Source organism: Echiichthys vipera (assembly GCF_963691815.1).
Source record: "Echiichthys vipera genome assembly, chromosome: 4".
Classification (NCBI taxonomy): Eukaryota; Metazoa; Chordata; class Actinopteri; order Perciformes; family Trachinidae; genus Echiichthys; species Echiichthys vipera.
The window spans coordinates 23473487-23489418 of NC_139829.1; the positions used below are offsets into that span (position 1 = coordinate 23473487).

A 15932-nucleotide genomic window follows, 5' to 3' on the forward strand; every position below is an offset into this window, starting at 1 on the left:
AGAGAGGGAGGGAAAGAGAGGGAGGGGCGGGATAAGGGAATTCCCTTAGCAGTTGTTATTGATTCCGGTGTTTACGGGCGAATAGTTTAGAGCCGTTTACAAAACAGAACAGATGCAGCCAGTGAGCAAAAAGGTAAACAATTGCTGTGTGGCGGGCTGCCAAATCCCCAGTCTGATGTATTAAACTCACGATGAAGAGCATTTCCCCTTTGGCTGCACTTATTGCCACTTCATTTCCTCTTCCCTCGCATACACACTCTCCTTCTTGCCATATCTCCCCTTCTCTGCGTCTCTCTCTTTCTCTGTTGTTCCCTCGTTTATCTGAGAGGGGAAAAAAGGCGTAGGGGGCTTTTTGTGGTCCAGCTATTTTCTGTCCTTCTCCAACCCAGGAGGCCCAGTTCTTCCAAACAGGGCCATTAGAAAGGGCGAATTGCATGTGTCTGACATGGCCAAAAACCAATTATTAGACACTTTGTACCAAATGATGCCCAAGTCTTTGGGGAATGGGCAATCATGCAATAATTTAGCCACTGATTTAATTTCTCTCCAGCACAGCATCTCTCCCTCTCCCATCCTCTGTCCCTCATTTTCCTCTCTTTCTCTCATTCTGTCTCTCTGTAGTGTAAATCAGACCGATCAGAGGGGCGGACTGCCTACCACACTACCCGACTGGCCTCCAGCCTCTTATCATGTGATCACAGTATGTGAAAATGAGCTTTCTGTTTGTGCTGATGTGTGTGTTGTACAAAACCCTCTACAGGTGATGTAAGCATTTGGTTTCATTAGATACAGAGGGATAAAGAAGGGGGGATTTCAGATGACAATTTTAGCACGTCTTAAACAATAGAAATTCAACCTGCTTTATATGTTGCATACTGTTAATGTAACAGAATTCTACAGATCATAGAAAATGTTTGTCTATGCATAGACCGGAAAAAAGACAATTGATTAATTTTAAGCATGGAACAGTTATTTTTCAAATGATACAAGACCTATGTTGTAACTGATATGAAAGCCACGTCTAGAATAACTCCAAAATCAAAGCAGTGGAAACCTATTTACCCCGTAGTCCTTGTCAAAATTTAGCACCTACATTAACCATAATGCAACTCAGCCATGGGGAGCTCTGTCAGAGATTTGGGTATGTGCTAATACTGGCCAAATAGCCTTGAGCTGCTAGCCTTATGTAAACCCATTGCTTTCTAATTCAGCGCACATATTTTCAGCCACAACTGATATTAACATCTCCCTCTGCATCACAAAAGGCTTGATACAACTTGTTTTCACATATGCAGTAGTACTCAAAACTTGTAAACAGACTGTGATGTGTAAAATTGCTGCATTCCCCCTTTGAACAAAAGCATGTAGATACTGGATACGGGGACCAAGCATTGCCCCTTGTGGAACTCCATAGGGAATAGTGGCCTACAATTAAATCAAAAACATATAAATAGTTTAGCTTTTAAATAGAAACCAACTTAAAACAGTTTCCAAATGTAACAGCTCAAGAAGAAAGCCCACTCCTTTGATGACAACAATGTCCACATCCTGGACAGGAAGGGCAGATGGTTTGAAAGAGGAGTAAAAGAAGCCATCTATGTAAAAGTAGAGAAACCATCGCTAAACAGAGGAGGAGGTCTAAAGACACCACTTATCTCCAATTTGCAATGCAGCCCTTTCATCTCTTTCAAGAAGATTCAACAATCTAACGTCAAAGAACAACTGTTCACAAAGGGCCTCCGGTGACTCCAACGACTGTGGTTCTAACCCAGTAGAGCAGTAACAAAGTCGAAACCAACTTCTTACCACCGACTGTCACTCTAACGATGGCCGTGGGCACTTTAAGCACAAAGGGTTCCAGTGACATCATCAGCCTTGTGCACGCCCTCACTAGAGTTTAAATAACTACATCTCGACAGCAGACTTTTGGACCAGTCCCAGCCTGGTCAGATGTGTCAATGAACTGATGAAGCCTTTTGGATGGGAGGTGAAATGTCTTCCTAGACAAATAACCAAGTCCAGTTGATTTGACTGAAATTGCTTTGGGAATAACGATGACCTGGACAAATGAGAATATTCACAGGCTTGTAACAGCTCAACATTCACACACACAGCATCTTTTAAAATGATTAAAACTGTGAAAGAAGCAGTATTGTGCCTGAACGCGTTCACTGAACGATAGTTCATGAACTCGTTCATATTTTGGGTGAACGTGAACTGAACGTACTGTATTACTGCCTGATGAACGTTACTGTGAATGCGTTCATTCTGTTGTCTGTGAACGGCACACTCTCTCAGTTTAACTTTGTTCAATAGGGCGCCAGATTTCTATAGAGCCTTCCAGACGAAACCCAGGCTAAACCACATCGTAAACAGGCCTTAACCTGTAGCAGAAAAAAAAACCCAACCTGGCAACACCAGCCGCCGGTTTCGCATATAATAATTTTAACAAGTTTTATGACAAGTTCGGTGAGGATAGGAAAAACCTTACACTTCTGTGCAAACTTTTCCGCCGGCTTAAAAAAAGAAAATCCGCACTTCAATCACATCCACAGCAAACCTGAAACGGCACACTGAACAGAAGCACCCGGCATTTCAAGGTATGTGCAAGTAAATAAAAAAATCAAAAGACAGTCAAGACAGATCCTCGACCCAAATCCCATTAACTGCGTACAGTAGTGGCTCCATTGTCATCTCCCAGCCACAGCTGGACAGCCTGGTGGTGCATTATATTGTCGGAGACCTGCAGCCTTTGAGTAAAGTATAAACTTAATTAAGGGGTTGCAGCCATCCAAAAAGGTGCCATCGGTTAAAAGTTAAAACTGTTAAAATAATTGCTGTCTGTGGTTCTATATGGGCTGTGGCAATGATTTAAAACAATAATAGCTTGCAGCAACATATTAAAAAAAAGAACTATGAACTAGTTCATCTTTGGAACTGTGAAAATAGTTCAAAATTTTGAATTATGAACTATGAACTGAACTAGTTCATGTAGAAAACGAACTTTCCCAACACTGGAAAGAAGTAGTGCTACGGGTAGAGGACCGGCAGTGAAAACAAAGCGACAACTGACAACCGGACAACCTGACATGACTCAACGCAACTCTAATGAAAGTTTTTCCCGCAGCAGTGGCCACTGCATGCTTTTCTTAGTAGGCTATCTGGGATCCCCATTTATACAGATGTGAACCAACATACCCAGGGACTTAATTACCAAAATGGTCTGGTTTATCCGAATTCTGTGTATGTGTATGTTTTTGTGCACCTCATTCTTAACCTGGGGCTTTACTCTTAGGGTGCTATGCTATGGTTGTTGAGAACTTCTGTGTATTTCTGTGCATGTGTTCTCTGTGTATCAGTGCCTTCTTGTGTGTTCATTGGGTGTCAAGAAGGGTCATGTGGATGCCTTGGGGTACGTTTGTGTGTGTATGGGTGTGTATGTGGGAAGGCTATGAGCCACTGTGGACCGCCTGCTAGGCCCTGTGACAGCTGGGGTCCTCTTCGTCAGTTGCGGCCCACTGCTCACTCAGACAGCATTATTATGGGAAACCTCCTGCTGCGATTCCCTAATACACATTCTGACACATGCACGCACATAAACATGCACACAAACCACAAAAGCCCTGGTCTCTCATGGCCTTTTCCCTGGGTGCTGTCCAACCAGGCCACAGCAGGGGCTACCTGCCCTTCACAGAAGGGGAAAGTAGCAATGTTTGATATCTCAATTAAATTGCCTTAAGGAGAAGGAGGTGTAGTGGTTATGGTGGTGTTTTTTTGTGGTGACAGACACAGGGATAACTTTCCTCTGCCTTGTTTGTTTGTTTTTCTGTCCTCTCCTGTGTCTGTCTTTGTTTCTGTCTCTCTTTGTGGTGAATATTACAGTGAGATAGGGGTTAAGATTTCTGTGGCTTCCTTCACGTACTTGAACCGAACTGCCTGGATGAAGAACACGGAGGAATCTATTGTCTAGATGGGAGCATTTCATTAAAACCCACTTGTTTAGTGCCCTTGTTTGCATTATTGTTTTCAAGCCCTCTGTGAATCACACCGACTCTTCAACACGAAGTGCTGGCTGCTCTCAATAAGCCAGGCATTTTTGTCTGTGCTTTCTCAATACAAGGTGCCAGGAAAATGTTCATATCCTTGAGCTTTTCAAGAGTGATACACAAAAGCCATTGTGACCACTCGGAGGAAATGGGAAAAATAAATGGCAAGCATAATACACATTCTCAAGGGCCATAAAACATATTTTTCTGTGTTATTTCATTGGAGCCATGATTTAAAGAAAACCAGCACTGACACACACTCACACATTAACATAGAGTGTAAAGACCCAGCACTTCTCATTAAGATTAGTAAAAAAAAAAAACAGTTGTTCTGTGTGCTAACTTTCTTAAACAAAGCCTTCTTATCAAGGACAGGAAGAGAGCAGCATTAAAACACATCATCCATAAACCGGAAGCAGCAAAGACACATGCCCATTGTGTACTCAGGCACACACTAACCCATCGACCTAGCTCATAATTACATGGCAGCATGCGGGTGCACATCCCTGTCTGCCAGTGTGTATAAACTTAGGCAGAGATATGATCTGGTGAGGAGCTGCTCTTAATAAATATTAACAAATGCCATTCCCAGGCAGCCACAATCCCCACAAACACCTCCAATGCCAGTCAGAGCCTCAGCCTAGCTATCTCGCGTCACTAAAGAACCTCTCTCCCAGCTGAATAGGCTGCTGTGCTTTCGCTAAGAAAGAGTTCAAAGAGGCAGAAAGGATGAGGAGGGGGGAAGCAGGGTGGCCGACCGTGCTTGCTATACTTGTTCTAACTCAGTCCTTTTTCTATCTATTGGGAGCTGCCAACTTCATATGGGGAAATTAGTGGAAATGGAATTCAAATCAGCGCTATCAGAATGGGGTTGCACAGCGTTTGAACAGAATTTCACAACCTCGACTTCACCCCTGTGGTCGATTGTTAGGGAATAAATTGTACGTGTGTATGCAGAGGGGTTGGAATGAAAGCTTTTGATGTCATACGAAAACATACATCTCCAATTCATATGTATGACAATTACTGGTGCCATATGGAAATTTATTAATTTATTAATTTTCTAAGTAAGCCTGCAATTAGCGCACACACACATGCACGCACGCATGCACGCTCACACACACACACACACACACACACACACACACACACACACACACACACACACACACACACACACACACACACACACACACACACACACACACACACACACACACACACACACACACACACACACACACACACACACACACACACACACACACACACACACACACACACACACACACACACACCTAGATACCCACCCGCACAAACTTGTACATATCAGGGTGAAAAGTAAAAGGTAAAAACACAGTAACACTGCAGCATAGCAAATGCTTTTTGCTGTGTTTGTGTTTCTGCAAATTTGGATGATTTCTTAAAAGTATTAAAACTGTAACTAAACTGATGAATTTTAACCTTTATCCCACAGAATCTCTATGGATCTAGGGGCACTGAAAAATGTGAATTACCATATTTGCTTTATTTTGTCTAAAATGACACACATTTAAAGTGACATGCACATACAGACTTGGCCCACTCACTCCCCTGCAGACTCAGTGAAGTGTGTTAGTAAGGTTTAAAGCCTGTATTGTTCCTGACCAGCCAACCTGTCTAGCACACTCCCCAGTCTCACTGCTCACCCCATTACACTCGGAAAACTACAAGAAAATGGGAAAACACAAGAAAAGAAAAAAGGAGGGGGAATTGGATGCTGGAGAGTAGGAGTAAAAGAAAAATGGGGAGAAAAGAAGAAAAGAAAGAAAAACAGAGGGCTGGGACCCTTCACATCTGTCTAGGTACAATGTCAGAGCCTGCCTTTGAGTCGGTGGGGTTAAAAGAGGAGGCAGATCTCACCGTGAACGCTGTTAAATGGTTCAGTGGTTTGACAGTGGCTGATGCTACAGACAGCGCGGCTCCCCTGGGAGCCTGCACAGTCTCCCAGGCATGGCTCTTATCAAAATATACCTACCGCCTGCCTCGAACTGCAGAAATAAACAATAACACAGCAGGGAAGGAGGGGGAGATCTAAGGAGTCATAGGATGCTTATGAAAATAGAATCACTTTTCTTTTTTTCACCACTGTCATAATTGTCTTGACAATTACGGGCGTTGCATACAGTATAGACAGTAAAGTGTGAAAGGAGATTATGCATTAATGTTCATGCTTTGGCTCTTAAGGAGCCACGGGCGTAAGGGTGGTGGGTATGTGGGTTCTTGAGCTTTTTGGGGGGGACTTAAAACATGAACAACACAAAAATGTAATCCCAGTTGTAGCCCTCAAAGCGGTGTTGCAGCTGATAGACAAACACACAGACACAAACAAACAAACACACACACACACACACACGTAAAACCAGCACAGGCAAAACTGCTCCATTTTACCATCATTACACAGCACGGGTCCCCCGCTCCCTTTGGAGCCGTGTTCTGCCTCCGGTGCTACATTTGACGGTTTGTTGAGCGGCACGTAGGTGTGTAGCCTCCGCCGCGTTACGTGATCAAACAGCCCAACTGACGCATGGCCAATTATCCTGGCTGCCTCCTCTCATCTCACATTTAAGCAGAGGGAAAGTAAAAACCAGTGAGGGAGATGGAAAGAGAGAGATGGAGGGAGGGAGGGAGAGAAGGAGAAAAAGACACAAGGCTGGTGGTGTGTTTATCGAAGAATGGCAGATGTAAAAGCACTCTTCTCCCCGTTCCGCAGGGAAGCTGACATGTGCACCATTGTTGAAAAAGTAAACAATGGCTCACACATTGTGCATTTTTTTTTATTGTGAATCTTTACCCTCAGCACACCGTAAATAGGCCAGTACGAAACAAAAAAAAGACAATATGGGGGAATTAAATTTTAAAAGTGACATGGCGTTCTGAAGTTCTCTACTCTTCTCTTGTCTCAGTGTATAATGTCATTGCCTTGTCCCATGACAGTGACACATTCTGATTAGTGACAAAAGTACTTCACCATATTTTTGGCTGTCTAATATCCATCCCCCTGTATGACAAAGTCGAGAGAATGTTGAACCTTGCGCTTGCTTAAGAAAGAGTTGGTAAGAGGAAAAGTAGGAGGAAGGTTAAGATAAATCAATTCCCCCTCTACACTGTAAGGTCATGCGTTTATGTGAAGGCGCTGCTGCTGCTCTGCCCTTGTAATGTTTGAATAAACTTGATTTCGATTTTTTTTTTTAAATGGAATTCCTGTAAAGGTGACGAGCAGACTATGTTTATCTTGTTGTTTAACTGTGGTGTAAACCGACTGTTGACAGACCTTAGATATAACTCGGACATCTCTTGGGCGCAGCCTCATCGCCGTCAGATAAACTGTGTGGTAAATAGTGTTTAGAAGTCGTTTCAAAAGAAGCCTTAGCCCTGGAAATGCTGTTCATCTCTTTTTGTTGGTAAAAAGGAAAGTGAAGCAGACGGGAAAGGGGGCAGTAAAAAGAAAGCAATTACAATGGAAACAGCAGTTACTGACAATCACTTACAAGGGCCTTAGCTCTGGCTCAGATCACAACACAGTCTGAAAGAAGCAGAAAACTAAAAATGGAGAGGAGGTTGAGAGAAAAGAGTGAGCCTTTATTTGGTATCAATAAGAAGCTGGATGAAAGGAAAGAAGGTAGGAAGGAAAGGAAAGGAAAGGTACATTAAAACACTAACCAAGGACTAGGAGACAAAGGGAAGTATGAGCAGAAAGATTAATTAGATTTAAGTAAAAAAGCTATCGTATAAAAAATATATATCCACAAAGAGCCTCTTACCTACGGTGGCCCGTGACCTGGCTGAATATTTCTTCATCTTCCTGCCGAGTGTGGTGTTGTCCCTCAGGACCGTCTCACATTCTCTCTCCATCTGGGAGGCCAGCTCTCGGGCCACAGTGCTGAGGTAGGCGGCATTAAGGAAACCCAGGATGGTGTGTGGTTCAAATAGTCCTGAAAGGACGTGGAGGTCCTCTGTGAGGGCTTGGGTCAGAGTTGAGACCACAGAGCGGAAGCCTAAAGCCAGTCTGTCAAAGCCGGTCACACCGCCTGGGCTTGAGTTCAGGGCAGAGAGCAGAAGAACCAGCACAGTTTGGCTCCTCAGACCCTGGATCAAAACAATCAAAATAATGTATTACTGTAAAATAATTGGTATACCACTGTATCATGTCGGTAGAGCAAGTTCACAATGTGGATCTGGAATTTAAGAGAACAACAACATAGTTCATAACTAAACTATGGTGGAAAAAACACTTGGTAAACACAAACAGAAATGGAAATATATCAAGATTTTTTTAACATTGTACTTTCACTTTTGTACTGCACCTGGTAATGTGTGAGCACCTCAGACTCAGGGTAAAGAAAGAACAGCTGTTGCAGACAGTGGACCCGTTCAGGGATGGATATACGTCTGGGTCCAGGATGACCTGGGCCGTGGAAAGACAGGCGGTCCAGCAAGTGGCGGCGCAACTGGAGACGCACATTATCCCAGGCCTCCTGGATCTTAAGGAAGTAATAACTGATATTCAACAGCAACACATTGAGAGGGTATCGGAATAATATTATTTTTCATGATCAGTGCCATTACTCAGGTTTACAACAGTATAGCCTAAGCAGGTAAGTATACCTTTAATTTAGCATATATTCAACTGCTGAATTACACCTTATGTTAAAGGATAAGTTCACTTGTTTTAAGTTTTAAAAAATTACTCACATGCCAATAAGTACTGTAATCCGTCAATCAATCAATCAATTATACTTCATTCATCCCCAAGGAGGAATTCTTTTACAAAAGAGGTTAGGAAATGGGTACATCACATGAGGGTGATATATACGCTTTAATCATTTATTCATTCATCAGTCATTCCAAGTTTTTATTACTATCCCCCCACTGTAGCTGAAGGACTTTGTATTTTGTCCTCCATTACTTACATTGAAATCTCTTCAGAGAGTGATCTCTCGGTGGCCAGTATGAAGAGCGGAAACTGTTGCAACGACCAGTAATGCTTTTAATCTACATATGGGCATGTGAGAACTGTTTGAACAATTGTGAACCTATCCTTTAAGTATCCCATGAACTAATTAATGATTGTGCGATATTATTCAACTGAATTCAAACTTGTACACTATGTTACCTCTAATGAAGCATCATCTCTGACTGTATGTACCAAGTGGATGGAGGAGGATGAAGAAGGGGTACAAGGAAAGCAGATACCACACTTGGCGGACACATTCATGAGTAGTTGAAGCGTCACCTGTTCTTTCCCCTCCTCTTCAGACTTCAGGAACTGATTCTGAGTGGAATCGAGGGGTAATGTAGATGTTAATATCATAAAACTGACTATAAGGCAGAACTTGAATGATCCTCATACAAAAGTGAAATAATAATCATAATAATACTATAATAAAAAAAATATGTTGCAGCCAAATCCATGGCTGTTTTCTTACACCTGAAGATCTTGTTAATAACAGGGCTGGAGATCAGTGGCAAGCTAAATTTAAACAACCTTTTGCCATTACTATTAAGTGGAAAACTGAGGATACTCAACAATATCAGTGCGGCCTTCTTGATTTTTCATTTTTACAAAATTTCTACAGTTATTTTTAATCTGTGCAATATTTGTGTTAAATCCTCCTATTATTTTTGTCATCACCATCATTCAGTGTCATCATCATCATTTTGTATTACCATAGCTCTGAAGAAGTCCATGAGCTCTTGATGTCCTGTGGTAACAGGCCTGAAGCTGTTGTGCACTCTTAGGTTGAACCACTGCAGGCACTCCGAGGGGCTTGGCGGACACTCACGGGAGTCTCCCATTTTGGCCTGGAGCTCCTTCAGCTGCTGTTCAATGCTGAGTGAAAGGGATGTGCATTATGTAAGTCTGAGAGCTAAGGACTTTGTAACAGTATACATAGCCAAGATTAGAAGAAGGTAGAGTAACCAGCAAAATAAAAGTTAACTTAAGAAATTGAGTGGAAAATGTTGCCGCTTCTGTTAAGTGTGCAGAAAGATGATTTTACAACTCTTTCAACTTTACAGCATTTCTTGTTACAAATCGACTGCTTTTTATTAGATGTGGTCCATCTACTAAGCACCAAGTTAACAAGCACAAGGCCAACATGTTCATGTTAATCTAAACTCTTTCTTTACCCAGTCGTGCTTGAACAAAGTGTTTGACTGTCAAGATCTGCTGGGTTGGCGTCTTTGTTTTGAAAGGAGAATGTTGAGAGATCAAGTAAACCCCATTCTTTCACACATACTCAAATTAAGTTGCTGCTGCTGCACCACAAACACACAGCGACAATACACAAAAACCAGACACACCTCAGTCGTACCAACACATAGACACAATATTAAAGATGCACACAGCCCTACACACCACATCATGTTTGGCTCTCCCTCACTCTCATTTAATGTCCGTAACCGTGAGAAGACAGATATAGAAGCATCAACAGTAATGAACACAGACATCGATATATCAGTGTTTGAGTGTGCGCTAAGCATCTGGTGTGAAGTGGTGTTACAGGCATCGGCAGGCATCTGAGACACAGGCTTCTTGCCGTCTCACGTCTTACTCTTCCCTTGGCAAAGACACGCACACACACAGCTCTTTTGATTTTAACAGACTGCATCAGCTATTCCGTTTCCCCTTTAATATGACAGATTAGAAATGACATCTATGGGCTCGACATGTTAAGTCATGCAAATCAATGCATATTTATTTGGCCATGTAAAACAGTGTGTGAGTGTGTGTGCGCTTGTGTGTGGGTGTGCATGTGTGTGTGTGTGTGTGTGTGTGTGTGTGTGTGTGTGTGTGTGTGTGTGTGTGTGTGTGTGTGTGTGTGTGTGTGTGTGTGTGTGTGTGTGTGTGTGTGTGTGTGTGTGTGTGTGATGCGTAGGCCTACATACCTAAATAATTAAACATGTTATGGTGTTGTGAACACTGCTATTGTGTTTGTTCGTGACTGTGTGTTTCTTTGACTGAATGTGTGTGTGTCCATACAGTAAAAGTAGGGCTGAAGTGTTTAAATCCAAAAATCAATTGATTGATCAATATAAATCAATTTTAAAAAGAATCAGGGGTGGCCTCTAGCTCACTGGGTAGAGTGTGCGCCTGATATAGACTCAGTCCTTGGCAGCGGTCCGGGTTCAAATCTAAGACCCTTTGCTCATCCGGTCTCTCTCTCCATGTCACTCTTGAGCTCCTCTACTGAAAGAAATTGAATAAAAAAGTATCTTAAAATATAATCAAACAAATCCATGAAATAGTTCTGATAATCAAATCATGGTAAAATGTTGGTTTAATACATTACTTTGCAATGAGTACCAGCCATGATGTTAGACATTTAGTTTGCTGCATGATTATTCCAATATTTAAATAAATAATAGATAATGAGTATTAATTAGTTGCATGACTACATATCTTGTCTTTCAAATGAGTGTGAATATGTGTGTGTGTGTGTGTGTGTGTGCGTGCGTGCGTGTGTACATGTGCCTGTGAGTGTGTGTGCGCGTGTATACATGATACAGAGCTAAAGTACCATTTCAGACAGCTCATCCCCTACCGCAGGTCTATAAACTGCCTCCTGCCTGCTCCTGGGCCATGAACGCATCCAGATGTCTTACAACGGCAACACATTAAATAACCGTTCACTCTGACACACTTTCGTTTCAGAGGGGAAAAACGCAAGGGAATAAAATGTTATAGACTGTTACAAAACAGCTATCCTCTAGGTTGAACACTGCCTAATGCTATTGCATGCACTCTGTCTCTCTCTCTCTTTGGCTCTCTGTCTAACTATCTCTTCCTCTTTTGATTCTTCTTTAGGCAGGCCAGTGCATCTAATTGTATTCTCTTGACACCAACTTGCTGACTGACAGAAACCAAGTGCAGAACTTCCAAAGTTCTTGTTAAAATAGGCTGTTATCATTTGTTTTACCCTGTGTATGTGTTTCTTTTACTGTCCATGTTGTTGTCTGTTATAAACACTATATAATAAAGATATTGCCTTAACTTGTGACATACTGTACAGCTCTGCAGCAAGTCTTAACTTGCCCAGAGATCACTAGCTGTAAAACACAGCTTCAGCAAGGTCAAAGCATGACCAGCACAGCTCAGGATTGCTCACAGCATTGTATGTAAAATTAATGGACACCACTTTAAACAACACAAAAGGACTGTTTGGATGCTGTTTGTGCAACCTCCAACTTTGCTTTTTCTAAGGAGAATACTGTATGGCAAGGATTTACTGAATAAAACTTGGGTGGATACAGTATACTTAAAACAACAACAACACAGCAAGCAAAATAGAAAGAGAAGAAATATAAATGTAAAAAAAAAAAAGCTAAATGTTCTGAGTTACATTTTTAGCATAAATTTGTGTCATATGCCATGTCTTGCAATGAAACCCTGCTGTGTATAGCAGCACGGAGCACTGTATGTGCGTTTATAGTACGTCATAAACATGGATGTTCGTTCTGGGCTCTACCCCAGGACCTCACATAGACAGCAGGTTTCAAATGGGCTTCCATCTGTATAGCTCACTTTTCACTGACTCTCTGAAGTTCATTAAAAACAGAAAACGTAAGTAGACTACACTACGAATATGAACTGGGTGGCTTCTATCTTGTTACTCAGTTTTTTAACAGAATTGAGCTTTTTAATTTCGGATGAAGCTTCCGGGGACATCAATCTTGACAACCTGATACATCGTGAGGTGTTTGAACAGTCTTTGACGCCAAGACCACACGCAAAGGGATATTTTTATAAACAGGTTTTTCCCTCCTTCATTGTTAAGAAAATAAATCTCTGTCCAAATGAAAACGCAACATGCTTTCAAGAGCATGCAAAACCAACAAGTGGGCAATATATCTCTAATCCTAAAGCCATGTTGGCCAACCATGCAAAGAAGAAGAATATGTTGGCCAATCAGAAGCCTGAAAAAAAGAGAAGCTATTACAGGAAGGCTACCTGGCTACAATAGCACACTGATCAATCCATAACGCATGACGCCTCTGTTCATCAATATAGTTGAAGGTTGGGGTGGACGGTATGAATTTTGGCTACACTGTGCTTAGCCCTTATGAGTCGGGAAAGACTCCAGTCGGTGCTGCGCCAGAGCAATGTGGAACTATGTACGACCATTCATTGTTCATCTTCACTAAAGAGGTACTGTACACTTAAGCGTGTTTTTGAGCCATAAACTAAATGCCAGTACTATGATGAAACACATCAATGCATGAAATCTATTTAAAAAATGGCATTTCATGGGATGAAAATGGCTCAACACACCTACCTAAATCAGCTCTAACCTTGTGAGTCCAATGCTGAGATAAAATTGACCACTGAGACTTCTCCATAGAGAGGCAAAGTACCTCCTGTTCCAGTGGACCCCTATGTCGGGAAAAATATGTATGGTAGTCAGGCCCCCATGAAGTGAGCCGGCACATATTCTGGAGTTACAAGCCAAAAGCTTTAGTTTGAAAATTTTCACCCTGGCAGGAGTTTTCCAAAACGTCAGTTTTCATCTACCTAAAATGCAGTTTACGTGTGGGTGAAAGACCAAAAAGAATAGAAGAAGCTACTGTATGTTAATACATACCTATGAACATGTGGACTAAGCCTGAGACTCGATTTTGCCTTATGTAGACTTGTTGACTTGAAACCCAAGAAGGAAGGAGATAGCTTCTTGGCTTCATTCTCTAGTTCCACTCCGCATTATCTCACTCTTGTCTTCACTCAACAAAACAATGAACACTAATGGCAACAGCACTTGCAGCATTTATTTCAGACACATTCTCAAGCCTGGCCTCTACAGTCTCTTTCTCTCTATTTCCCCTCTTTCTATTCTCTCTCCTCAAAACCCTTACTTTCTAATTTTCTTTTCCTTACTCCTGCCTTTCAATTACCCCTCCTTAGGGCCTCCTGTTGTAAGTTATAAAGTCAATGCGGATGGTCTGTGTCAAGAAGTCCATCCAGCTCTCTACAATGTTGCGACCTTTTGCCCGCCGGTGTAAAAGCTACCTGCAGCCTAATCAACTTGGCAGGATTAGCTCCGAACCTGATGACTTCCACTGCCAGCAGCTCAGACGCAGGGGAAAGAGACAGAAAAAGAATGAGACAAGAGGAAGGTAAAAATGGATAGGAAACAGAGAAGTCACAGAAAATAAAACCATTCAACTATCTGAGTAAAGACGACAATGGACGAACCTTTAATGGCAAATACGCCGGAGCAGAACTCAACAAAAGAGCCATAGAATGAGAAAGGAGCCATAGGAAACTGGGAGGAAAGAATTCTTTAGGCCTCTTGACAAACATGTCAATCATCTTACCCTAACTGACACATACACTAAAACACGCGCATGGCTAAACGCGCACACACACACACACACACACACACACACACACACACACACACACACACACACACACACACACACACACACACACACACACACACACACACACACACACACACACACACACACACACACACACACACACACACACACACACACACACACACACACAAGCTTGCACTTTCACTGCTGAAGTGAAATCTAATTGTTTTTCAGAGCGGTCTAGCTAGACAGTCGACACCGTTACCGCACTCCCCCCAGCCTTCACCACCGCTGTGAGAGAAAGGGAACAACCGGAGGTCTTTTATTAGATATGATGGCACATTTCACAGCTCCCTGACTTACAGAAACCCAATCCCGCGATTAGTCAGCGCTTTGACGTTATCTTAAGTTCCTTGTCAGAATTAATTTAGTGTGGGTGGGCTGCTGTGGGGCTGTCTGTCTGTCGCGCACTGCTCCCCTCCACTCGCCTACAAGAGGCGGGGGGTTGGAGGCAACGGGGGCAGGAAGATCCCTTTCAAATAAGCCCTAGCTCTACTCAGTGCCAAACCAGCCGCCTGAGAACTAAATATCTCCTCCATCAAAGGGCCCCATTCTGCAAAGGGAAAAGCAGTGAATGGGTTTGAATGAACAGGCTGAAAACAGATCCCGTCCTGGCCCGGCCTGTCGCCCACTTAGTGCTCTCAGCCCTCAACCCCCAAGCCACCCAGCCCAGCCAATGATACCTTAGAACCTATGCAGCTGATATGCTAACTTAACACACGTGTCACGCACAGCTAAACACAAAACCAGCTACATACTGTAAGGACTACAGATCAGTATTTTTGTTCACTGAGAAGGAACCTTGCACGACATTTTACTGTGGCAACCTTTCAACTCCACCTGCTTGCACACATACGCTAAATCCTGATTATCAGAATCTCACACACACACACACACACACACACACACACACACACACACACACACACACACACACACACACACACACACACACACACACACACACACACACACACACACACACACACACACACACACACACACACACACACACACACACACACACAATCAAATTTAAAAGTATTGATATTGTACCCTGATCAAGATTGGCAGGCGACCAGTGAGAGCCATTTACGTTGCCAGCGTGAAACTAGAGGCCTGTCTGCACTCTCCAGGCCTGTGCTGACACTTCATTAGAGGTCTTTTCCTGGTAGCCCACGGCTCCCCCTACCCCCCACCCCCCACCCTGAACCGCACCACTGTCCCATCTTATGAAAACTAATGGATTACAGCATTTCAATTTGGGGAGGCCAGCTCCGTTGTCAGCCTATCTTAATCTCCTTCAATGAGGGAGCAGTTCTTAGGAAAATCTCTGACATCTGAGAACTGGGAGCAGGCCAGTCACTTTGACCCATAAACAGGTTGAAGTCCTTAACGGTTGTGGGCAGCTCTCTCCTCCATCTCGGCTTCTCTTTCCTCCACTTCCGTAATTTGTCCCAGACA

The 15932-nt window shown here is 42.8% G+C and overlaps 1 protein-coding gene across 1 annotated transcript in view; it reads right to left on the bottom strand.

Annotated features, from left to right (window-relative positions):
- Window positions 1-15932, bottom strand: part of kiaa0825 (KIAA0825 ortholog) — a gene marked incomplete at its 3' end in the record, with an annotated part of 123142 nt that overhangs the window by 100100 nt on the left and 7110 nt on the right. The window contains exons 3-6 of the mRNA XM_083911663.1: window positions 9756-9918; window positions 9202-9360; window positions 8393-8569; window positions 7850-8174 (exon numbers count right to left, since the gene is read on the bottom strand). Of these exons, the coding sequence (XP_083767789.1) occupies window positions 7850-8174; window positions 8393-8569; window positions 9202-9360; window positions 9756-9918 (824 nt within the window). The remainder of the gene's footprint in view (window positions 1-7849; window positions 8175-8392; window positions 8570-9201; window positions 9361-9755; window positions 9919-15932) is intronic.